The sequence below is a fragment of the Trypanosoma theileri genome (assembly GCF_002087225.1).
Source record: "Trypanosoma theileri isolate Edinburgh chromosome Unknown TM35_Tth_28_V1, whole genome shotgun sequence".
NCBI lineage: Eukaryota > Euglenozoa > Kinetoplastea > Trypanosomatida > Trypanosomatidae > Trypanosoma > Trypanosoma theileri.
In genome coordinates, this window is record NW_021639870.1 from 371,436 (window position 1) to 395,727 (window position 24,292).

The 24,292-nt window shown below is 41.2% G+C and overlaps 8 protein-coding genes across 8 annotated transcripts; all 8 read right to left on the reverse strand.

Annotated features, from left to right (window-relative positions):
• Positions 1-52: 52 nt before the first annotated feature.
• On the reverse strand, positions 53-1,573 carry TM35_000282060 (uncharacterized protein; the record flags this gene model as incomplete). The annotated part of the gene is made up of 1 exon (XM_029028237.1): positions 53-1,573. One exon carries the CDS (start codon positions 1,571-1,573, stop codon positions 53-55), a length of 1,521 nt encoding a protein of 506 aa, XP_028880556.1.
• A 2,483-nt stretch (positions 1,574-4,056) lies between these two features.
• TM35_000282070 (uncharacterized protein) lies at positions 4,057-7,521 on the reverse strand (the record flags this gene model as incomplete). Its single annotated transcript, XM_029028238.1, has 1 exon — positions 4,057-7,521. The coding sequence occupies one exon, from the start codon at positions 7,519-7,521 to the stop codon at positions 4,057-4,059; it is 3,465 nt and encodes a 1,154-aa protein (XP_028880557.1).
• A 661-nt stretch (positions 7,522-8,182) lies between these two features.
• Positions 8,183-8,761, reverse strand: TM35_000282080 (chaperone protein DNAJ; the record flags this gene model as incomplete). Its single annotated transcript, XM_029028239.1, has 1 exon — positions 8,183-8,761. The coding sequence occupies one exon, from the start codon at positions 8,759-8,761 to the stop codon at positions 8,183-8,185; it is 579 nt and encodes a 192-aa protein (XP_028880558.1).
• A 551-nt stretch (positions 8,762-9,312) lies between these two features.
• On the reverse strand, positions 9,313-16,338 carry TM35_000282090 (putative heat shock protein HslVU, ATPase subunit HslU; the record flags this gene model as incomplete). The annotated part of the gene is made up of 1 exon (XM_029028240.1): positions 9,313-16,338. The coding sequence occupies one exon, from the start codon at positions 16,336-16,338 to the stop codon at positions 9,313-9,315; it is 7,026 nt and encodes a 2,341-aa protein (XP_028880559.1).
• Positions 16,339-16,660: 322 nt separating this feature from the next.
• Positions 16,661-17,935, reverse strand: TM35_000282100 (uncharacterized protein; the record flags this gene model as incomplete). The annotated part of the gene is made up of 1 exon (XM_029028241.1): positions 16,661-17,935. One exon carries the CDS (start codon positions 17,933-17,935, stop codon positions 16,661-16,663), a length of 1,275 nt encoding a protein of 424 aa, XP_028880560.1.
• A 497-nt stretch (positions 17,936-18,432) lies between these two features.
• Positions 18,433-20,304, reverse strand: TM35_000282110 (putative histone deacetylase; the record flags this gene model as incomplete). The annotated part of the gene is made up of 1 exon (XM_029028242.1): positions 18,433-20,304. The coding sequence occupies one exon, from the start codon at positions 20,302-20,304 to the stop codon at positions 18,433-18,435; it is 1,872 nt and encodes a 623-aa protein (XP_028880561.1).
• Positions 20,305-20,870: 566 nt separating this feature from the next.
• TM35_000282120 (uncharacterized protein) lies at positions 20,871-22,316 on the reverse strand (the record flags this gene model as incomplete). Its single annotated transcript, XM_029028243.1, has 1 exon — positions 20,871-22,316. The coding sequence occupies one exon, from the start codon at positions 22,314-22,316 to the stop codon at positions 20,871-20,873; it is 1,446 nt and encodes a 481-aa protein (XP_028880562.1).
• An 891-nt stretch (positions 22,317-23,207) lies between these two features.
• TM35_000282130 (uncharacterized protein) lies at positions 23,208-24,290 on the reverse strand (the record flags this gene model as incomplete). Its single annotated transcript, XM_029028244.1, has 1 exon — positions 23,208-24,290. A coding segment is annotated over one exon (1,083 nt), but the record flags the coding sequence as incomplete, so codon positions are not given.
• Between the last annotated feature and the right edge of the window lie 2 nt (positions 24,291-24,292).

A 24,292-nucleotide genomic window follows, 5' to 3' on the forward strand; every position in this document is an offset into this window, starting at 1 on the left:
TTTCAGTATATTATTACTTGACTGCAATTCCCCATCCTCCCCCCTCTGTTGACTATCTCTCCCGCAGCGGTGAGTGGGAGGATGAGGAGGATAAAAACAACAAAGGCATCATTCCCACCACGAGTCCTAACATCATTCCCAATGTACTTCCAAACCGTCTCGCACTATTATATGCGGGCGATTGACGTTCGGCGGTTGAGAGTGGTGGTGCCTGTGCGAGTTGTGAGCGTTGCGTCATGCGGTCTGCGAGTCCATGCACTTGAATGCCTGCAGTGCCGGAGACCACACCGCCGAGGGCGGCAGCGGCCATTGAAGAGATGCCAAAGGTGTGGGCCATACACTGATCAATGGTACTTCCCACAGTAACGAAGATACAATTGTCGAGCAGTCCAAATGCCATGAACGGCACGGCAGCCGACCAGGCAATGCGATGCCACAGTCGCCAGGGAATAGACGCGGTTGACGGATTGTTACGATTAGCACTAAGAGCCATAGGCGTGGAATTGATAGTATTACTAGTATTCTTTGTAGTAGTAGTACTACTACTCTTAGTAGTGGTAGTAGTAAGAGTAACATTACCTGTACTTGTAGGACTATTCCCGCCCGTTCCAACACCACTACTACTACTAACCGTATTATTATTATTATTATTATTATTATTATTATTATTATTATTATTATTATTATTATTANTAGTAGTAGTAGTAGTAGTAGTAGTAGTAGTAGTATTGTTTTTACGTGGTAACATCACACGAGTGGCGGCCCGCTGCCGTACGGTTGACTCCACCCAATCATCATACTCCTGTGAAGAGATGTTATCATCGCGGTCCTTGTCCACAGCCCGCAGTTGTGTCTCCACGGCGTCCTGTCCAAAGTACTCCTGTGCGGTGCATATCACCAGCAACAGCCGCAGGGAATCACCAGAGAGAGCGGCGAGAAGACGGGGTCCAATCTCCGCATCCTTTTCCACCAGTGCTGCAATAGAGAGAAGGACCTCATCGCGACTAAGACCATCCCTATCCATGGATATGGAAGAAACAGAACTACTATTATTAGCATTATTATTAGTATTAGTATTATTAGTAGTAGTAGTAGTAGTAGTAGTAGTAGTAGTAGTAGTAGTATTGGGTTTTGTACGCATTTGGGATTGCTGTAGGACCAGACGAATACGCCGTAGTGCTTCTAGTCTGACTGCCGCATCATCATCAACGCTCTTATCATTGCGAATACCATTATTAGTACTTTTACTAGTTTTAATGATATTCCTCTGCAAACCATTTGTTAACGTTTGCGGAGATCCAACACTTGTTCCTATCCCTGTTGAGACCCTCACAGTAGTAGTATTAGTATTAGCAACAACAGCAGCAGGTCCACTACCTTTATTCGTCGTACTATTACTAATTATAGTATTATGAGTCTTACCCAAGGAAGATAGCGGATCAGAAGTACTCTCTACTATCTTGTCTACTGGTGCTACAGATGAAATGCCGCATCTCGTTGGTGTTGTTGTTGTTGCTCCTATATACAGAGAGGATGGACGTGATATATTCACACAACGCAAGAAGAGTCGCATTATCGCTTTTCTCTATTTATCCCCTAATTATCTATCGTTCTTTCTTTCTATTTCTCTCTCTCTCTCTCTCTCTCTCTATATATATATATATATATATATATATATATATATATATATATATTCCTTTCTTACCTATACTCTGCTGCTATTCACCCCAGGTCCCTTTCCCTTTTGGTTTTTTGTTGTTGTTGTTTCCCCTTATTTTTTCTTTTTCTTCTTGTTCTTTTTTTTCGCTTTTTGATCAATGTACGTACTTCTCTCTTCTCCCTGATGTTCTTTTGTATCCCTTTTAATAAATAAACAAACAAACAGTCGCCCTATTTGTTTCTCTTCTACTTCCTTTAAATATATATATATATATATATATATATATATATTTAATGGTCCCTACAAGAGAGAAAACCTTTTAGAGAATATATGTTCTCTTCAGTATTGGTACGTTTCAATGGCGACTTATCCGCCCGTAGGCATCTAAACACAAATATACACACACAAAGAGAGAGAAGGAGAAATAAAGAGAAAATAAATTATATATATATATATATATTATAATAATAATATTATATAGTATGTATAACGAGTGTGGATATTCCCACCTAATCCCCTAAATCGTGTGGAACAAAAAGAAAATAAAATAATAAAAGAAACGCAAATCACAATACACGGCGAAGGAAACCAACAGAGATCATAAAAAGTAGTTGAGAGTATCTAAACACATACACAGTGACGCCATCTAAATCATGACTGGGGAGAAAGGAGGGGGAAAAATAAATACAAGTGAATAATAAAACACGGTGATGGTTAAAATAGAATGGAAGTGGAAATAACGGAAAAAGAACAGAAAGAGAGGAAATAAACACCTATCTGTGATAATCTTCGAAAGGCTATACAATGACACATGGGGAAAAAGAAATAATATATATATAATAAAAACGAAAAAATGGGGGAAACAAAAAAGAATAAACAAAGAACATATAGAAAGCACTACTATCCATTACAGTGACAGCACTCCTTATATTTGTTTGTTTGTTTGTTTGTTTGTTTTTAATTCTCTTCTATTTAATAAGAGAATGAGAACATGAAAAATAGATTAAAAAAAAAACAAGTGAGGGAAGGTATAATCCGTCAACGTATGAACTGGGATTGGATGAGAGAGGAAAAAAAGAAAAAAGAAAGAAAGAAAAGAGTGAACATCACCTCCAGGTAAAATAAAAAATTGCTCTAGTATCACAATTTAATGCAAACAAGAGAACCATAAAAAGATTAGTACACATATCCATTCATATAAATAAATAAATAAATATATATATATGAATAGATAGATAGATAGATAGATACAGAGACATCATGTGCAGCATAAGAAATACACATACAGGGTAAGCACATGTATATACAGAGAGAGAGAGAGAGAGAGAGAGAGGAAAAAAAAAAAAACAACGCGGAACAATCGAGAAGGAAATGAAGAAAAAAAAGAAAAGCGGAAAGAATACAATTACACAAAAAAGAGAAACGAAAAGATAATAAATATTGTGTAACACTAATCCATTGGATACACATAAAAGTAAATAATGTCTACATACACATTTACCACATTTAAAAGAAGAAGGAAAACATATCCATCTCTCCGCATCAATCAAACATGTATATTCCCTCTCTATAAGAGTCAGCATCGCAATAAAAAAAAAAAGAAAAGAAAAATAAATAAGGGAGGAAAAAAAAAGGAAAAAAGAAAAAAAAAGGAAAAAAGAAAAGAATTCTTCTCAGCCTAAACGCATAATCCCCACTTGATGTGCTTGTGTACACTCACTATACTGGTCAGCCAAGGATAAACATAAAAAAATTTAACACCTGCTGCCTCGTGATGACACCTCATCATGACGATTTTTTTTTGATTTTTTTTACTCTTTTCTTCTTTATATTGAGTATTTGTTCTTAAGAAGAAAAAAAAAAACAATGGTGTTAAGAGTCATGCCAAATAGCAGAAGGAGAAGGGAATAACAATATAGTAATGATGATAATAATAATAATAATAATGATAATGGTAATAGTAATAATAATATAATAATAAAAGACACAATATCAGAAATAAATCATGCGGGTACACAACAGCATACAGTTACAAGAGGAGGAAGACTATAATAAAAAAACTACTTTCTCAACGAATGACAATAGGAAACACGGATGAAGAGGAAGAGGAATATGGAGAACTGCTAATAACAACGAAAAAAAAAAAATGAGGTGAAAAAGTCTGGTGATTATGTAAGAAAAAGACACAATTGTCAATTTAAAAGATTGTACAACTTTCTTTCTACTCTCTCTCTCTCTCTCTCACCTTTTTTTCTTTTTTTTTTTTTCTTGTGGTTATTCCACTCTCTAAGTATCCTCATTACAAAGAAGCATACATTACATGTCTATCTATCTATCTCCCTCATTTTCTCTTTCTTTTATTTTTTGGTCTTCTTCTATTTGATTTCCACTTCACATCAGTAGTGTATATTTGGTGAATGCATCCATGTCCCTTCCTTAACGCCGCTGGGCTGGTGAGGCAAAGAGAGCGGTGGCAATACTCCTCCCTTGTATTTATTATACTCCATTCCCTGCTGTTGTTGTTGTTGTTTTGTTGATTGTGGTTTACTGTGTTGTTCATCCTCTCTATTCCTCGACCCCGTACGTGTGGGGCCGGTCGCGACGACAAGTGACTTTGAAGAGGGCCGCCGGCCGACTCGCCGCGTTGTTGGGGCCACGGGCGATGGTGTGCGGGATGAGCGCCGTCCTCGCGTGTTGTACGCACCAGCGGCGGTCTTCATCACTCCCACACCTGCCGTGTTTTTATTATTTTGTGTGGATCCACTGTTATTCTGTTCGCTTTGTGTAGGTACGGGTGCTGGCCTTCCACTGGTACTATGATGTCTGTGGGATTCACCGTAAGATAATCGGCGTGAGTGGGGGGGATGATTTTGTTCTTGTGGAATTTGATTTTCCTCCACATTCTCTGGTAGTATTTGACTGGTCGCAAGTGAACGTAATTGGGCACGACTGTTAGAAGGGGGCATATCCATTAATTGATGATGATGGCGTCGCATAGATGTTCGGTGACGACGATGTCGTGTAGTCTTTCCCGGTGTCTCCTCATTTGTAAGCGGCGGCACAATACCAGGAGAAGGCATTGTAGTATTCGCCGTGGTGGGGTTATTATTATTATTATTATTATTATTATTATTATTATTATTATTATTATTATTATGTGTATCCTTTGTTTGTGTGGTCTTTTGTAGATTTCCCGTTGTTGTTGTGTTTGCGGTAGTTTTAGTTGCCATGCCTGTTAACGGTGCGACGGTATTGTTAGGCTTTAACCCACTATAATCCTCCATCTTTGATGGTCGCATATCACTTCTTGGGATACTGTAATTATTCTTTGGAGCCAAGGTGGAGTTTCTACGGGGAACCAGTGAAGGACTAATAAGAGCCGTATCTGCCTCTTTTTCCCGGAATGTGAGATTGGTATTTAAGGTTTGCTGTGCATTTACAATCAAATTAAGCACTAGTGCACGATCAGCTATTTCACTACGGTAAATCTTACGCCGTTCTGCTTCCTCTTCATTTAACACCATTCTCACTTTCCATGGTATCTGTGAGTCCAAACTCTCATTTGTTTGATGTGGTTGTTCTTGTTCCTTATGATTCTGTTGAGTGTTTGAAGTTACTACCGCTGTGTTTCCTGGTAATTTCTCCTTCGTATTAGAAGAAGCAGTACCACTGATAGCAGTAACCTTCACAGAGCATGTAATCTTTCCTGTATTCGCATTCATGCTTGGAAGTGGACGCACTCCTATCTCCTTGTTATTATTATTATTATTATTATTATTATTATTACTACTACCAAAACCACCAGTAGAAAATACAGTCTGTTTAACTTGTAAATTCCCTCCTGCAGAAGTTTCTTCTACTTTTGTTGTTGTTGATACTACTGCTGGACTATCTTGTACTGTGGTTCGGCCTTTAACCAACACTGGTTTCTGTATCACATTCTCCTCAATGGTGGGTGCTGCAGAGACTGTGGTTGAACGAAGACGCGGTGGAGATGATACTACTACAATTCTTTTCACTTGTCCCGCTGACATTGGTGTGCGTTTTGCGGCCGCAGAGGCCTCCTCAAGTTTTCGTCGTAGTTCTTCAGCCCGTCGTCTGGCCTTCTCATCCATTAATGTCTTTTGCATATTTGTACCATCCACACTATTATTATTATTTTTATTATTACTATTATTGAGGGAGGGAGCCTCGGCAGCACGTGAGTCGTTCTGATGTACCATTGCTGGTGGTGAAACGACTGTGGCATGTGCCCCCACTGATGCTGTTTGCGTCAATGCTGTTGCTATTGTAGTAGTATTAGTGTTAGTATTAGTAGAAGGAGGAGGAGGAGGCGGTCTAGTATTATTATTATTATTATTATTATTATTATTAGTAGTAGTAGTAGTAGTAGTAGGCCTATTTGTAGGAGCTGGGGGATTTGTTCCATTTATTCCCGCATTTACTTTTCTAGGTGGTGATAATGGTGATGGTTTCACTGGTGGTGCACCTGTAATCTGCTGATTATTTTTCATCTCTGCAAGAGGCATACTGCGTGGCTGCTCTGAAGGCATTTTATTGATAGGAACTACAGCACGCGGTGCATTGTTATCCACTTTCTGTTTCTCTTGTTGTGGTGGTGGTGGTTGTGGTTGTGATTGTAGTGGTAGTGGATGTAGTGGCTTTTGTTGTTGCTGTTGCTGTGCTAGTGCTGATGGTGTTGGTGGTGTTTGTTTCACACCTTGGAGATAGGAAGGATCCACTGTAATATTACGATCCTCGCCTCTTGTAAAATCAGGATCCCACACATCTATAGAAATACGTCCCCTTCGCAAACTCATTCGTCTTCGTGTGTTCATAGTGCCAATTTTATACTTTGGGCTATCACTATTACTATTCTCGTTGGGATTCACATCTCGTTTACCCCCAGCAGCACCAGGCAAAACCGCCGCATTCGTCTCTCGCTGTAAAGTTTGTGTTGGCGCCGTTGGTGTGACTTCCTTCGCTTGTGCCAATGCGGGTTGTGGGAGTGGTGGTCTTTTCGTGGATTCCAAAGGCGGCGGTGGTGGTGGTGGTGCAATCGCAGTCGCCACTGTGTTTACTCCTTTTTTATTCATATATTCTGGTATTCGCAGTGTGATGCGTTCAGGCGTTCGTGAGAGTTTATTTTGTGTAAATGCCTCCGTTGGTTGTTCTTGTTTTTCTTGATTTTCTTGTTGTTGATGTTGTTGTTGCCTAAGATGGCGGAAATCTCCTGGAGTTGCTCTTGTAGTACTTGGCGGTAATGATGATTGTCCAATATTATTGTTGTGATTGACATTATTGTTGGCTGTTGCCCGGTGTGGGAAACTCCCCCGTGCACCCTTCACACTCACCGCACTAACCCTTCTACTCCCCAAAACACTATGACTCTCAGCCTCACTAAAGGCACATCCAAACTCTGCGTGAGAGACAGGTGTGCTGCTCATAAGAGCCACACTTGTGAGTGAATAGAGAGTGGGTTCGCGTCCTCCAGTTGGGAACCAAGAATCACCGCTATCTGTTCGACCCATTGGCATGCGGAGAAAGAAAGGCTGATTGCTTGGTGTGTAAAGTGTCTCATCACTCTCTTCAGAGTCGTAGGAGGATGTCTCCTCCTCATACTCAGAAGAATAATATGAACTATGGGTGTAAGCAGAAGAACGTGAAGGTACGGATGTTGATGTGCCTGAATTCAAACCATTTCGGTATTGTGCGGGAATCGTAGATGGTATTGGTGGCCGTGGGACACGTGCTAGTCGTCCATTCTGTTGTTGTTGTTGTTGTTGTTGTTGTTGTTGTTGTTGAGATTGTTGTTGTTGAGATTGCGGTGGTTGTTGTTGTCGATTTGGGAATTCATGCATTTCTAACAGTCTTCACTATTAAAATAGGATATCTACTACACACAACTCCAATGTCTCACTCTTCTCTTATTAAAGGCACCTCTCAACCCACTTATGCTACTATTGTTCTTGTTATTCCTTTCTTGTTATTGTTATTATTTTTCTCCCCTCCCCCTTAATTCTGTTTGAATTGTCCTTTCCTATTCCCTTGCGTCCACTCTTAGAGAGAGGACCGCAGTGAATTTGCACGGGGGCTTAAAAAGAAAGACTGTTAAACAAAAAAAAAGGAAGAAGAAAAAAAGAAAAAAAAAAGCATCAAATCGAAATAAAGAAAAAGAGAACAACGTGGTGTATTTACCAAACTCCATTGTAAAGTAATGCCCAAAAGTAAGTAATTACAGTTAAAGCCGGAATAAGACAAGAGCAATTCACAAGAACAACACAACACACAGACACAATCATACAAACACATACGTAGAGTAATATAGGCTAAAAGAGATAAAAACACAACATATGAAAAAAAAAAAAAAAATCAATGACAAACAAGCAAAGAAGTGCCGGGAGAGTTACCACTCTCATAGAGAATACTAAACCAGAGAAAAATAATAATAAAAAAAATGGATAAGAAATAAAACTCCATATTCTCTCTAATTACTTCTCTCCTTGTGTATAATACCTCTTATTAAAAGAGATTAAGATCTTTCCATTCTTTTCTTTGCCGTTCCAACTCCGCTGCGAGTTCTGCCCGTTCACGTGTTTCCCGCTCCACGCGTTGTTTCTTCCGCGCGGCCTCTTCTGCGAGACGTGCGGCTTCTAATTGTTGTTCCATTATTTGTTCTCGTCGCCGTCGTCGAGTGCGTTCCTCCTTTGTTAATCCCTCCTCATCTACACTGCCGGATACTCCTGACATCGTCTGACTGCCGCCCATCGTCGTGGCACTGGCTTGTCGGCGTGATGCCTCTTCTTTTAACGCCGCCTCTTTTTCTTTCTTCTTTTGATGGGCAATCTTCAATCGCACGAGTACAGCCTCGTTACTTAATAGTTTGTGTGCATTCTCGGCAATGTGAAAGGCATCTGCCGCCTTTGCGAGGGTACACTTGTCGGGATGCACTTTAAGCACAATCCTTCGGAAGCTGCGGTTGATGTCGGCCAATTCACATGTCTCTGCTTCTATTTGTAATATTGTGAAGGCATCCGCTTTGGTAGCGGCACACTGCAGTAATCGCCGTATCTCATCTGCTTGATCCTCCTGTTGTCCCATTTTCCCCCTTTGCCAAATCACAACTCCTATACAAAGACTTACCAAAAGTGAGAGAGAGAGAATTAGAAAAAAGGGGGAAATAGTAAAGCACATGAGAGATAATGAAGCAGAACAAAAAAAAAAAAAAATAATAATAAGGGAAATAAGAGAAAGAATAATAAAAAGAAGAAATCAAAAAAGAATAATGAAGTCTCAAAGCCGAAACAAGATGAATTATACACAAAGGGTATTACATCACATGAACCTTGTAGCAAGAATATTAAAAACTAGAATAAAAATATAACAAGGTACCATGTGAAGATGATACTTTTCCCCCTCTGGTAATACAATAAAGCTGAGAGATTTTGTAATGTCGCTCTGTATTTATATTCCCTGTAATAATTAAAAACCATAACAAACAGAAAACGTATCGATATCAATACTTCCCTTCGTCGAATTTACTGGTTATAACCCATTTTAACTTTTTTTTTTTTTTCTCTCATTTACCTCTTCTGGTTTCATTTCCCAATATATATATACGTTATTTTTCCTTTTCCTTTTCCTTAACGATATCAGAGAAGATTCACGGACATAAATATCCTTTTGAGAATATGTGGTAGTGCCTGCGTTTCCATGCAGAGAAATCCATGTCCAGGGGGCATCTCCGCCTGCATATCCGACGCCTGTTCACCAAGTGTAGCTATAAACACACAAAACATCTGCACATCTTTGTTACTCCGCATAATCGCACTTAACTCCCGTGGTTCTATACCATACCGTGGCAAGTTCGCATCACTGATTACAAACACCAAATACGCATCTCCCTTCTCTGCTGTAACGAGATCAATACTGTGACGCATTGCCTCCACTGTATTATCACCAGACCAACAATATTGTGCATGGGCAACCATACGCTGACAAACCTCCATACGTGCTTTTTGGTTTCCCGGTTGATGTCCAAATGGTACCAACTCAATACACGCACTATCACCATTGTGTCCAACCATTGCATAATCAATTTTATCTTCAAATCCAGCAAAGGCTTCCATTACCATCACAGTAGATTCCAATAGTTTTGTTAATCGGTGATCCATACTCTCAAAACGGTACATACTGGCACTTACATCCAATACAAATAAAAGACGTTTTTTATGTTTAGAATTAAATGGGCTTGTCTCTGTAGAGTCTCCACGACGTTTGTAAATATTTCGTTCTCCAACAATTCCCTCTACAATTTTGCTATCATCCCATACACCATCTGTCTGACCTCGCAACCATGTACGTTCACCCTCGGCTGCCTTTAATCCACTTAAAACACTACGAAGCAATGCCACAGGCGCACGTACACGCTCTTGTAAATTTCTATATTGTTCATATTCTTGCGTGGTCATTCCAATTTCAGCCAAACGCCGCTGTAATGCCTCTCTTCCCATACGCTTTGCATCTTCAATGATATGTTGAGGTACTTGTTTCTTCGCCTCTGGGGAAACTTGGTGTACTGGACGTCCCTTATCCAGACGGTATGGCCCTACAAGACCACCAAGACCTGCAGTGTCCGTACCACCAGTCCCACCGGCGTAAGTGTTACCACCATGATGTTCCTCATCATCTTCTTTGCCGTGTTTAAGAGTACCGGAGGGTTTTTTGCGTGGAGTGCTGTACGACATGGAGAGTGATTGTGTTTCTGCTGCTGTAGTAGAAGAGAGAGGAGGAGCTCCAAGTTGTTTTACAGATCCATTCAGTAGTGTGGACCAACTACGGTAACGGTGCTCCACACGCTCTGCTACGACATCCGCTACCAGTAATCGCTGTGCACCATCATACAATAGTGCCGCTCCTGTCTTTTCATCCACAGTGAATAATGGCTTAGTAGTTTGAGATGATGTCGTTCTTGTTGTTGTTGTTGTTGTTGTTGTTGTTGTTGAGGCTGTTGTTGTTGATGATGGTGGTGAAGCAAAATAACGTACTGTGTGTTGTTGATAGTCAATGGCAACAACAGCACCAGGACTTTCCGTTTTATTGTTCCCATTTCCCAATAGTTGATTGTGTACGTGGTCTATCTTCAATGTACCACCGTGTAGAGATTTAGAGCGAAGTGCAGATGCAGCCTTAGAGTCTGTGAATACTCGCAATGACCATGACTTTTCCTCTTGTGAATATCCATCCACCATCATGTAGACAACATCTCCAGCATTGTTTACATCGTTATCCGGAACAATAACGGCACTCTGTAGTTCCTCTGGTGTGATAGGCTGTAAAAGCATGTTGTGAGATATTTCGCTTGCTTCTCCTGCTGCTGTTGTTGTTGTTGTTGTTGTTGTTGTTATTTTTCCCTTCGCTGTGAGACCCACCACAGTTCCGGGAATACTCTTCGGCATAATACAGAGACTTGCAGCCGCAGTACCATCTGACATCACTGCAATCTTCAGAACAGCATGAATCCTCACTTCCTTTGATCGCAAACACACTGCAGCCAAGTTATCCGTGAAGAAATGTACCTTCTCAATACTTGTTGCAGGTAACTTCACAGCAATACGGTGTCCATTCATCCATACAAACAATTCTGAACTGTTGGAACGCGTCATGGCAATAATGCCACTATCTGATCGTACAGCAAACGAGCACGACGATGATGATAATGATGATGAGTCACTGCATGGAGGTGCTACTCGCACAGGTAATACAGCACTCATAGAATTACTTTCATTTTCTTCTTGTTGCTGGTTTGAAGCTGGGAGAGAACAGTACAAGTGAGCTGGAGGAGCTGAGGTATTGATAAGCAGTGCAATTCCTGATCTAGTATCTATAATCGCCATAAGTGGAGCAGGAGCACCAAACATATCCAATAACCAATTCCCCAATGTATCATTTAGTGAATCAGCGTGTGATTCAGCATTAAATGGTTGTAATGAAAGCGATGAGAAATCCGAAACAGAGGAGGAAACTGTTGGTAGAAGGTTTGTAAGGTCAAAGAAAAGAACATGACCAGGAGGAAGATTTGATTGTTGAGTTGCCATTATTCCGAAAGAAGAGACAGAGGGAAGGGTAGTCACAGCAAGAATAAGATTTTTTTTATTCTTATTCTTCTTGTCACTATCATCCTTTACTGATCGTGAGAAAAGAACAGCAACACCGGTTAGCATCCCTGTATCGTTATCCACATCCGTTGCTGACACTCCCAACACAGTATCCTCTGCACGTAGAAATGGTAAACTCGGTGCGGATGACCACTCCGTAAATCCTTCGGATGTATTATTAAGTACATTCGCCGCAAACTCAGCTTCTCGGTATTGCTCACTCCAAGTGTGTGCTGGTTGCGTACTATACACACCACCAGACTCTTCTTCCGTAAGAAAACGTACTGGGACAGATACGATATTATTTTTTCCAAAATCTTCTAACCGTGATGATGATGACAACAATCCAGTTCCCATTTCTTCAGCTGGAACTCGCAGTAAATCTGGTGAGGAATAAAGTGGTAAAGCCTGTCCTACACGTAGAGGCAAAAGTCGACGCATACCACCAGCATCTACTAGTGATTGAAGATGAAGATGCAATACTTGTCTGACGAGGTGTAGGGTGTTCTCATTTCGTGCGTCAAAGTTAAACACATTATTAAGAGCAGTGTAAATACCATCATGTGGAAATGCTGCAAGGTGTTTCACTACAGCAATTAACTCTCGCAGAGAAAAAGGGTAGGTAAGGTGTCCTTCTTCAAAGTTTTTCTGTAGTCCTTGAAAAGCACTAATGAGTCGAACTAATAATGGTTCCGGTAGATCTGGTGCGTAGGCCTTCAATACACGTAACTGTGAAAGAGCATCTGGATTTCCCATTACATAGGATGCGAATAAGTCCCCACACTCACGGTAAAAATCGTTCCCGTGAAAAGGAAATCCCGGTGGATTAGCAAGTACAATAATACGAAAGTCTGGATGCATTTCAATAATATTCTCCTCATTATTATTATTATTATTATCATTATTCTGTATGGATGGTAAAACACGAGCCTTTGGACCACGTATTTGCCGTCCATCCCGCAATCGCATCTCATGATCCTCCACAAGTCCCTTCAGCACCTGAACCACCTCCACTGGTGCCTTGTCAATCTCATCCACAACGAGACAATGTCCATATCGCACTGCCCGTACGAGTGGAGAGTCCGTCCACACCACACGTCCACCCTCAACGGTGGGATTAATAGTGAGACTGCCAACAGTGGTATCGCGGTGAAGCTGAATATATTCTCGTGGTACACGAATACGGGCGAGAAAAGCATCCACCACCTTATTCTTACCAACACCTTGATTTCCAATAAGTAGAATATTGTTACCCACTGCATACTGTTTGGCAAGCCATGCAATAATAGACTCATGAACAGGGTTAGAATGAAAGTATGGAATATAAGGTACAAGTGCCAGTTCTTTTTCTGTATACACACGACTAATGCGAAGGATTGGTTTATCATGTACAACAAAGACACGAGTAACAGATCTGTTATTATGATTATCATTCATTCTTCCTTTTATTTCACTGGCAGAATTATCTTTATTATCCTCAGGAACAGAAACTGATGGAAGCTCCTTAAGAAGATCATGACGTTTACTGCGTCTACCCTCCTGCAATTCACTCTCTGCACTCAATGACACTTGTGATTTTCGTTGTTTACCGTATTGTTGTTCTTGTTGTTGGTCCTTTTCATTGTAGCTCCTTACATCGTTAAATCCGCAGGAACGCATCGCTTGTCTTACCTGCTCTGCTGTCAAGGATGTCATGAGTGGAAGCAGTAGTGCAGACTCTACACTAGGAGTGAAGTCATCACGATAACGAACACGAAATCGAATAAGGTGTAACAACTGTCGAAGACTTAACTGTGGTATTTTTGGTTCTGTTACTTGTAGAGACTCAAGTATATCCCGCAATTGTAACAATTTATCCACATCCCGAACCAATAACTCGGATGAATCAGACTCCACATCATCCGTTGTAAGCGATGTTTTTTTTTCACGTTGCCATGCTTCTCGTTCGGCTTCAGCTACTTGTGTTAAAATAGCTTGCAGGGTACCTTTTGTAGTAGCTGGCATTGTGAGAATACCAAATAACGAAGTCACCTCTTGTGTGATTCGCCAATTATTCTGTCCAGTTTTATTACGAGATTCGGATGATAATCCTGCGGGTCGTGCTGTTGCTATAACACGGAAAGCAGGATGTACTGGAAAGATACGATGTTCTCTCATTACTTCATCTGTAGCGTGCATCTTTCGTTTAAGTATTTCATATTCCTGCTGCGATTTTAACACGGCACCATCGTATAAGTTAGCACTTCCATCAACAAGGAGTTGTTGTAGTGATGATAACATCCCATGTTGAAGTTTGTCCACACCATCTAATACGGCGATGTGACCACTTAACGCTGCCTCTACAAGTGCACTATTCTTCCACGTTGTATCTCCTGTTGTTGAATCGGTTGTGCGACGCTGAAAGAGATCCTTGTTAGTCATATCTGCATACAAATACATGGTTTCTGTGCGATACCCAAGGAGGTGTGCAAACTCATGTAGAATGGTGGTTTTCCCACATCCAGTGGGTCCAAGAAGTAATATGTGTTGTCCGGCAATATGGAGTTGAAGCATAGACTGTAATACATGATCATGTGCAGTAGTAAAGACAGTGTTGGGTGTAGGACATTCTTCCTTCACTATAAATCCATTTTTCTTAGTTTTTTCTGTTGTTGTTGTTGTTGTTGTTGTTGTTGTTGTTGTTGTTTTTGGATGGGCAGCAGCTGCCTCACCCATGTATATTGGGAGAGTATACATACCTCCTTTACTGGCAATGCAAGCATCCGCTACAATCACAGTATTACAAGACTGTTGCTCTGTGTGAATATTCTCCACACGTATCACATCATTAAATTGTTCAGCAGAACGAATTATTTTCTCTGTATTAACACCAACACTATCACTACTGCTACTTCGCAAAGATGTCACCTGTTCACGTAAATTACGACTAAGTTGACCGGGTCTCTTTGGTGAACGTGATGAATGGTGTTGAGTGGAGACTCTATCTTCATCCCTTGTAGTATTGTAAATACTTTTTTTGTTGTTGTTTTTTTCATCCATTTCCCTTTCATTTTGATAGTAATCAAATGTTGGAACGTTAATATTACATGCTGTTAACAATCGTTCATATTCTCGTCGGCGACTATGAACCTCTTCCATGTGTGCAGCACCAGACGTTGTGGTTTGTTGTGCGTATAAAAACCATGGGAATCCCCGCGGCAACACATCTCCCACAGGAATATCAGGAAATAATTGCAATTGTCTTGATAATAAAGAAAGTTCATAACTTCCAATAGACTGTAAACTTCTTTGACTGACTAGTGTCATTCCACTGGCACTATTTACCTGTTTACTACCTGTGTTAAATTCCTTCGTACTAGTGTTTACTTCATCAACAATGGTACGAAGCTTTAAGAGAGACTCCATCTGATCCATAGAACGTCTTTCCATTATTTCCATCATTCTTGTTTTTGTAATCGTATTAACCGTTGTAGAAGAAGATGAAGAAGTTTTTCCTGTTATAGTGGTCATGCATGGAAGCGGAACATTCACGTAAAGACACTGAAATCGTGAACGCAGTGGTGGATCAAGTGGATTACCATCATACGGTGGAACAGGAACAGTGAGTCCAATAACACGGAATTTCTCTGAAACGCGAATAAATCCCATTTTCCGCATTTCCTCATGTGCTGCTGTCATTATCAAACTATCATCCACTCTTCTTTTGTTGTTTTGTATTCTATTATGAACACTCACATCATCTTCTTCATATCTTCTTCTTTTTCCTCCTTGGAGAAGTTCCTGTAGTAATTGGTCATACCGCTCTGGGTGAATAAGCATCATTCCATTCTCCAAGTGCATCTCACGATTCTCCAGTAAATTATTAATCACCGGGAGTACATTGCGTTCCACCTTCTCAAGTCCCTCAAGCAGCAGCAATTGTCCTTCGCCAGCGGCGATCACCACACATTGATCATCATACACAAGTGTTCCATTGCGAATCTCCCGCCTCTGTCCGAGATCACTCTCTGTGGTATCTCGGTTGAGGGCCAGAGACTGCACCTCACGCCGCACGAGCAGGGAATACATCTGCACCAACCACCGCATGGCCGGGCCGGGTTCACCAACAAGACACATGTCCTGCCGAAGGAGTTCCTTCTGACACATCCACCGCAAGTAACGACGTGTAGTGGGGTCTTGTAATTGGAAAAAGGCATTACCACCTTGTAGTAATATTCCATCTTGGTCTTCTTTTTCTTTTTCTTCTTCTTCGTTATTTTTATTTTGGTAGTGGTTTCTGTTGTTTAATTCATTAATATTGCAAGTGGTAGTACCGGGAAGAATCCACGTTACCCGCTCTGGGTGTTTGACACTAGTGGGAACAGGTACGGTAACATCACCGATAGTAAGAGTGAGTCCATCATCAACACTTCCACCGCTGTTGTGATGCGTGAAGGGCCTTGAATAGGCAGATATAGAAGATGGCACTATTTCTGTAACACGGTTAGGCATAATCGTATGCGGCAGATGACGTCTAAACATGCAAAGATAGATATTTATTTCCCTATTTCCCTATAGAAGGATGCTTCTGGTGAAGGTGAGAAAAAGAAATAAAAAATACATAACTCAAAAGGGTACACAGTGAGAGGAACAAGGAATTAAAACAAGAATTTTTCCTTGTGCATCTATGAAGGAATAAACTTACTCTCTCTCTCTCTCTCTCTCTCTCTCTCTCTCTCTCCACATAACTATTTATTTATTTAAAAGGACAAAAACATAAAGAGAGGTATACACAAGGGAGAAACACATCACGTTGTGGAATATTAGCTACTACTAATACGAGTACTACTACTACTAATGTAGATCATACAAGTGGAAAATCATCCTGTCGGTGTGTTAATTCCCACACACGCTGTATTTCTAGAACTGCCTCCTCTGCCTCCGCAGTGTCAAAGAATCCCAGCGTTAACTTCACTTCTCCTGTTATTCCTGCAGCACTGGAATTACTACTCATATTAGTAGTAGTAGTCTTTACAGCATTAGAATCAACTCGTTTCTCTTGTTGTTGCTGTCCAATACAGACTATAATACCTTTATTGGAATCAATGGAAATAGACTGCAGTGCAGAGACTGTGAACCACCGCGAACGCATCTCTGGGTGATGTAGCGGTAACTCAAGTGAAAGTAGTTTCGCATCATATCTAGGAACAACATATAGTCGTTCTGTTGAAAGAACAAGTTGACAAAGAAGTGGACGCACCTTCTCAGAAGTGGCAACATTAGTACTAGGGAATTCCATTGCAAAGACTTGGTACTGAAACACTTCTGGTTCCTCAATAAGATGATCTTCAAGTCGTTCATGCCAATAATTCATTCGCGCTACATGAAAGGCATGCCACCAGTCCTGTTGTAGAAACAATGAACCTTCACCAGTGGCTTGTGGTGTGTCTGGTGGTGGTCGGATGAGTCCAACGTGGAACTCCCGCACCCGTAAACCACCATTAGTGTCATTACTCGTTTTACTACTCCCTGCTGTTGTTGTTGCTGTTGTTGTTGTTGTTGTTGTTGTTGTTGTTGTTGTTGTTGTTGTTGTTGTTGTTAGCTGCACATCAGCAAATACGTCCTTCACACATCGGCATCTCTCTTCCTTTATATAACGCTGAAATGCTGTCTGCTTGGAGACTAGTTTCGGTCCTGCTGCATGTGGATTAAAGTACTCAATTGCAAATCCATAGCAGTTACTGCACGGTATATTTTGTTTAGCTGCCCATTCATGGAATGAGTGATTGTATAGAGGTACAACTGCTCGCACCAAACCAAGACTTTCACGCCAGACTAACTTTAGTGTTGGAGGTTGTACAACTGTTGAAGCCTTCCCATTACTCTCTTCCATCTTTACTGACTGATGTTCTTCATGTATTTGTTGTTGTTGTTTCTCTACTGGTGGTGCAGGTGGTGGAAGGGTTTGTCGTAATTTGTAGAGATATTTGGCAGTGAGTACGAGTTGGGTATCGTAGTCAGGTGGGAATACATCACACTCACGTCCATTCACAATCTTGTGCCGTACAACAGTACTTCCAGTAATGTATACATCCCCTCCATGTTGCTCTAATATAGGAGCAACAGACCGTCCACTCATACCTCAAGAATTAAGAGCCAATAAAAAGAATAACAATAACAATAGAAAATAAAACTAACTAATAACGATATTCCCACAGGGGGGTAATAGCTAATATAAACAAATAAAAACTAATTTTAAATATATACTTGTATATTCTACTGGTCAATAAATGTGTTTTTTTTTTGTTGTTTGGTATTGTTCAGGTAAACCCTGAAAACCCTATGTTTTTTTTTTTTCCTTTTCTTCAATTGTCGATATAGTTTTCTAGGGGAAAGAGGAAAAAGAAAAGGAGAAAAATTGTCTAAATTGCCTTTACCCAAGGTAATGGCAGGAATAACAGTACATCTATTAAAAGAGGAATAATTCATTCATATACCGCAGACACATACAGAAAGAAAAAGAAAAAAAAAGATATACAGGGTCATAGATAAACAAATAAATAAATAATAATAATAATAATAATAATAATAATAATAATAATAATAATAAAATTAACCAAAGATGTTGTATTATTTTTATTGCTTTCTATTAGCTTCGGTGTGTATAGCCAAGACACGTGCAATAAGTCGATCGCACCAATGCAAATGCCTTTCCAAAAGTACTTCATCTTCTGGTAACTCCAATAATTCATGTTTCTCTTCCTCTTGTTCCTGTCGTGATCGTAATGATGATGAGGATGACATATTCCCCATCGCTTTCTTTTCCCCACGCATATCACTCTTCTTACTTTCCCTTCTTTTTTCTTCTTCATGTTGTTGTTGAATCTCAACATTTTTGCGTGCGAGACGTCGGCGCAGGCCCCGCCATGTCTTTGGTACTTGCCGCTCCGCATATCGCAAGACGTCCGCGTCATTTGCGGGGAATCGCAGGGCGTGGGCGGCCGCCACAACACCTTGAGCCACGGCCTCCGGCGAGTATCCACCCTCCAGCACCACCACTAGCCCCACAGGCGTTTGTTTTTCTTCTTTTTGTTTTTGTTGTTTTTCTTGTCGTTCTTGACAGAAGAGTTTCAGTGCCCGCACGGCGTATGCGAAGCCGCCCTCCACCGCCATGCGGCCGAGTGGATCGCCGTACGCGGCATCGAAGCCGAGTGAGAGCAGCACCACGTCGGGGCGGAACTCCCGCAGCCGCGGCACAAACACATCGTCCACCACCCGCGCAAACACATCGTCGCTCACAACCTCCACGCACCGCGCAGGATCCGCCGCGGCGGTGTGAACAGCGACATTGCACACATTGCGGTGGCGGCCCACGTAGTCGGTGCTGCCGCGGGGGTCGCGGGGGTAAAAGGTGCCGTGATCGTAGCGGTGGAGAGAGAGATACAACAACGGTGAAACACTACAACCGTCGGCTGGTGGTTCCTCCTCCACAAACGATTGCGTCCCTTCGCCGTGATGCACATCAAGGTCTACAATGGCAATACGGGGTGGCGGCGAACATGACGACTTCACACCCCCACCACAACTCATATTCTTCTTGTTTTCATTACGCCAATCCTGCAGCAGCTGCCGGGCCGCAATGGCAACATTGTTGGCGAGACAGAAACCACCAGGTGTGGTGGCGGTGCAATGATGACCCGGTGGCCGCACAAGACACATGGAGAATGGCGGCGATCCCTGCAGTGCACGGCGTGCAGCATCAATAACAGCAGCCACAGAGAGACGTGTCGCAACGCTACTAGTGCCATCATTGCAGTATACATCTGTTTTCAGTGGTGGAGCCAGTGGGGTACCATGTTCAATAAACTCACGGTAACGTTCTGCATCATGACATAGCGTAATCTCATCGAGTGTAGCCAGTCGTGGTGGTAACCAGTACGATGCAAATACATTATGAGTCTTCTTTATAGAATCTGCTTTTGTTTTTGTTGTTGTATCAACTTCTCCTAGACGACGCAGTTCTTCTGGTAGAAGTTCCATAGCACGTGGTGTTGAGCGCAAGGACTCTACAGCCCGTTGTAGACGATACGGTGTCTCTGGTACACGATCAAGTGGGGGAACGTGAAGTAGCATTCGTGCATCGTACGCCCATCCAACAGAGACATCCGGTGGTTGTTGAGAGAATTTTTGACAGGAGTTTTCATTAGTATTCATATTACTCTTATTATGGTTTATGTTACTGTTGCTATCGCTGACGCATGGTGCTATGGAGCCGGCAAGAAAGACTTCTATACCGTCCTGGAGTTTACCAAAGATTGTGAGTCCCTGTGCGTCCACAAGTCCCTCAATAGACTCCGTTTGTACACCAATACGTTCAGCTATATTTTCAATTGGCTCCATTAACTCGCCTTTGCGAATACTAGCCGTTGTGCGTAACTGTGGAGGTATTAGGCGTCGCACAGTCACTTCACCATCAAGGCGCATTCGGAGGGACTTTCCCCGTTTCATTTCCCCCTCTTGACGTCTTGAACTTTGCCGATGCTTTTTTTTTTTTTATTCCTTTATAATATATATATATATATGTGTAATGTGTATAGGTACAAATCTTTACGTTGGTGTTGTACCCTTGGGGAATTTTTTGGGGGGATGGGGGAAAGTGCCTATTCGCAACAGAAAGAAAAAGTAGCCCAGAAATGAAATCACACAAGTACAGAATAGATTGCACTCACAACAAGAAGAGTTAAAAGGTAATAAAAATAAGAAAATATATAGTACAACATTTGAAAAGGTTATTACCTAAATTCGTTCCAAACCTGAGGTCAAACCGATAGAAAGAATAATAAAAAAAAAAAACAGAACAAAACCCCAACTCACACATACAGAAACTATAGATGCAAAAAAAAAAAGAAACCAATAGGGTATAGAAGCAACTAACAGAATATCAAAATCCCTTCTGCTATTACGGTTAGGGTTTTTTTTTTTTTTTTTTGCTCTTCTTGTTAATTATTTTATTTATTATTCTTCCGGATATAACTTCTGCTGGTATTTCTTGCAATATCAATACCGTTTTCATATTATTTACCCTTTTCTTTCGTCATGAGAAAGAGAAGTATCTGTTGTAGTGCCCATTCAGTACCAAGTGGACCATCATGTGGGGCTCTAAACCAATGATGGTTTGCAGACTCATGCAGGAGGACCTCCTCGTGGGCAACAGAGGGCAAGAGACCAGCACCACACTCCACAGCGAATGGGATATCATTACAATCATCAAATAACGCCACTGCATCCCTCTTTACCAGAGGTTTTTTTCTTCCCTTTTCTTTTTCTTTTTCTTCTTCTTGTTGTTGTTGTTGGGAGGATAAAAAGGATACCTCTGACTCTTCCAATATGTATGTCATCACTTCCTTCTTTCCACAACCCGCCGCATTCACCTGGCCTTTACCGAGATTCACATGCATCACAACACCATACATTGGACCCCACACATTGTCGAACTGCGCCGCCAAGTAACGCTCCGCCTCTGCCGCACTGTTAAAACGTCCACCAGTCATTACTGCCGGACTTCGGGGAATATCAATGAGAAACGATGTGGTCATATCAACATCATCCACAGTGAAGCCATCCGCACGCAGTAACTCAAAAACATCCCACAACGGCCCTGACTTCTTTTTTCCTTCAGTTACTTTTGTTGTTGTTATCATAACATCACAGGCGCCGGTAATGGCGTTGAATCGCTGCAGCCAACGTGTATCAAGTGGTATCTCCGCATCGTGTGGATAAAGCATTGGTAAAAAGAGATCACCACCATTATTATCACGACAACAAGTAGTAGTAGTAGTAGTAGTAGTAGTAGTAGTAGTAGTAGTAGTAGTAGTAGTAGTAGTAGTAAAAGTGGAGGATAAAGAAGAAGAAGAACGCCTACGGCACCACAGTTTGCCTCCCCCTTCACACGCTTCATACGTAGATTGTGGTAATCCCCCACTTATACGGCGATTACAATATGTGGTTGTACGAGCACCGGTGATAAGAGCTACGAGCAATGAGTCCTCATGCCGCAATGTATAGCCGTTGCAAACCAATACAGTTGGCAAGTCTTGCATAAACTCAAGGAAAAGTACTGTGTCTTCAGAGATAAGTGCACCTTGGAGTGTTTTGTTGTATAATTCATACATACGAAGAATACGACCCGTTAGGTGGTGACGCCATAACTGCAACGGTAGTGATTTAAAACGTGCACGGCGCATTTCTCCAGGGTAACGCCAATGTAAGAGAGACTGCACAATATCCTCAACTTTATTTATAGAATTAAACGGAGGTGTATTTTTTTCTTTATCCAGTTTCTCTTGATGTTCCTGCATGTGTATCTCTTCCTTTTCTCGCTCCTCATCCGAGAGAGGAGAGTATCCCATTTTCCGCATCGTATGTGCGTAGTGTACGAGTGTACCGTCAATATCACTAAAGATAGAAGTCACATCAGTCATCACATTACCCAAAACACCCCGTTGATGTTCCTGACTCATTTGAAGTAGTTATTTTGACTTTTTTTTTCTTTTCTCTTTTTTTTTTATTATTGTTTGCTCCTTTATCTTTTGTGGGATTTAATATCCGCTAAGTATTGTAAGAAATAAATTAAAAAAGACCCATGTGTGTAATGTATGAGTGAAAGAGAGAGAGAGAGAGTGGCACGGATGTAAGAAGAGTATCAATAGATTAGAGTAGGAATAAAAGTATCACACCTGAATAATAATAATAATAATAATAATAATAATAATAATAATAATAATAAAAGGAAGCGCATTCAATCTCTTCACCTTTTTACAAAGGCAGATATATAGAAAACTATACACACAAATACACTGAAAAACAGCAAAGTGAAAGGAATTAAAAAAAAAAAAAAAAAAACTTACAACAAAAAAACGATAACGGTACAGCGCTAAAGCCAAAAATATATATTTATATTAGACAAAAAAAGAGAGGTATATTAAGAAAGGAGGTGAGGTGAACCAATAAGGAAAAAAAGAAACAAATACTTGAGATAAATTGAATATTTATCACACTAGTAGAAGAAGTAGAAAAATAATCGTCAAGGCACGCACTGTGCCGCAGAAAGGGACCATCAAAAGAATAGTTACTTTGGTCCTCCAAAATATAATAACTAAAACGAGTACGAAATATAAAAAAGAAAAGCAAAGTTATGCATTTAACGATAATTGTACAGAAACTTTTTTTTATATCTGCACTTATTTTGGTTTGTCGTTGTTGTTTTTTTTTTTTTTTCTCCTATCCGCCAAGACTATTACCAAATTTCTTATTTTCTTATTTTCTTCTTCATTCACTGCTTACAGTGGATGATTTTTTTTTTTCTTGTTTTCTTTTATTATTATTGCCTTGGCTTCCATAACTGGTAATACCTACACCGCCGCTGGGTGAGACGTTGACTCGAGTTTACTTTCCAGCTGCTGGAGCAGTTCAGTATTGACTGCCGTGCTATCCCGCAATGCCTCCCGCAATGCATTACGCTCCAATATAAGTTTCGCAGTTATTTCACGCTCTCTTGTCAACATACATCTCAAGTCCAGCAGTGAATGAGCATCTTTTGCGTCTAACTGTGTCACGGTGTCCGTTTCTGCGGTATCCACAACTGTACGAGAACCACTAGCAGCAGTAGTACTACTACGATTCCTTCTCTCTGATATTGCTCTAGTAGTATTAATAGTATTATTATTAGTATTAATAGTATTAGTATTAGTAGTACCAGTTATGGCAAGAGGAGTTCTTGTTCGTGTGGTGGCCGTACTGTGTATATTCCCTACGGCTGCTGCCGCTGCCTGCTCTCCCGCATCTCCCCATATACCGCCGCTGTTAGCGAGAGAAAGATGTTCACACCACAGTGTGAGTTCCCGCTGCCGTTCTCTGTTCTCACGCTGCAGACGTGCCATTCGTTGACAGCGCGTCAAATAACACACACGACCCCAATGTGATAAATAACGACGTGCCAACATGTGGGAGGCATTGCGGGCGATAAGTGCCATAGATGCTAACAACTGCTCTTTCAATCGTCTTTCATAGAGTTCATAGACTTCATTGGAATTCGTATTTTCTTCTTCTGTTTTCATTGTGAGAAGCCGCAGTCGGGCGGTGCACTCCGCCTTATTGGAGACCGCAAGTAAGAGAGATCGCTCCAGCGCCGCAGCGAGAGTTAACGCACGGTGTTCCCGCACAGTTGCCGCCAGTGCCTCCGACTGCAACTCCGACTGACGCACACGTGCCGCCTGCGATATTGCAGTGGCGTCACTCTGCGCAAGTCGTAATTGTGCGGCAATCTCTTCACGCTCTTCCATTAGCGAAGCAGTAGTACTGTTTACTCTTTGAAGTTCCTCTACTGTCTTCTGCAGCTCTGATTTAAGAGCATTGCATACATTAGATTCCTTATCTAGAAGCTCTTTTAAATGATTCACCTCCGTCTTTGAGGCTTGTAGAGATAACTTGATATCAC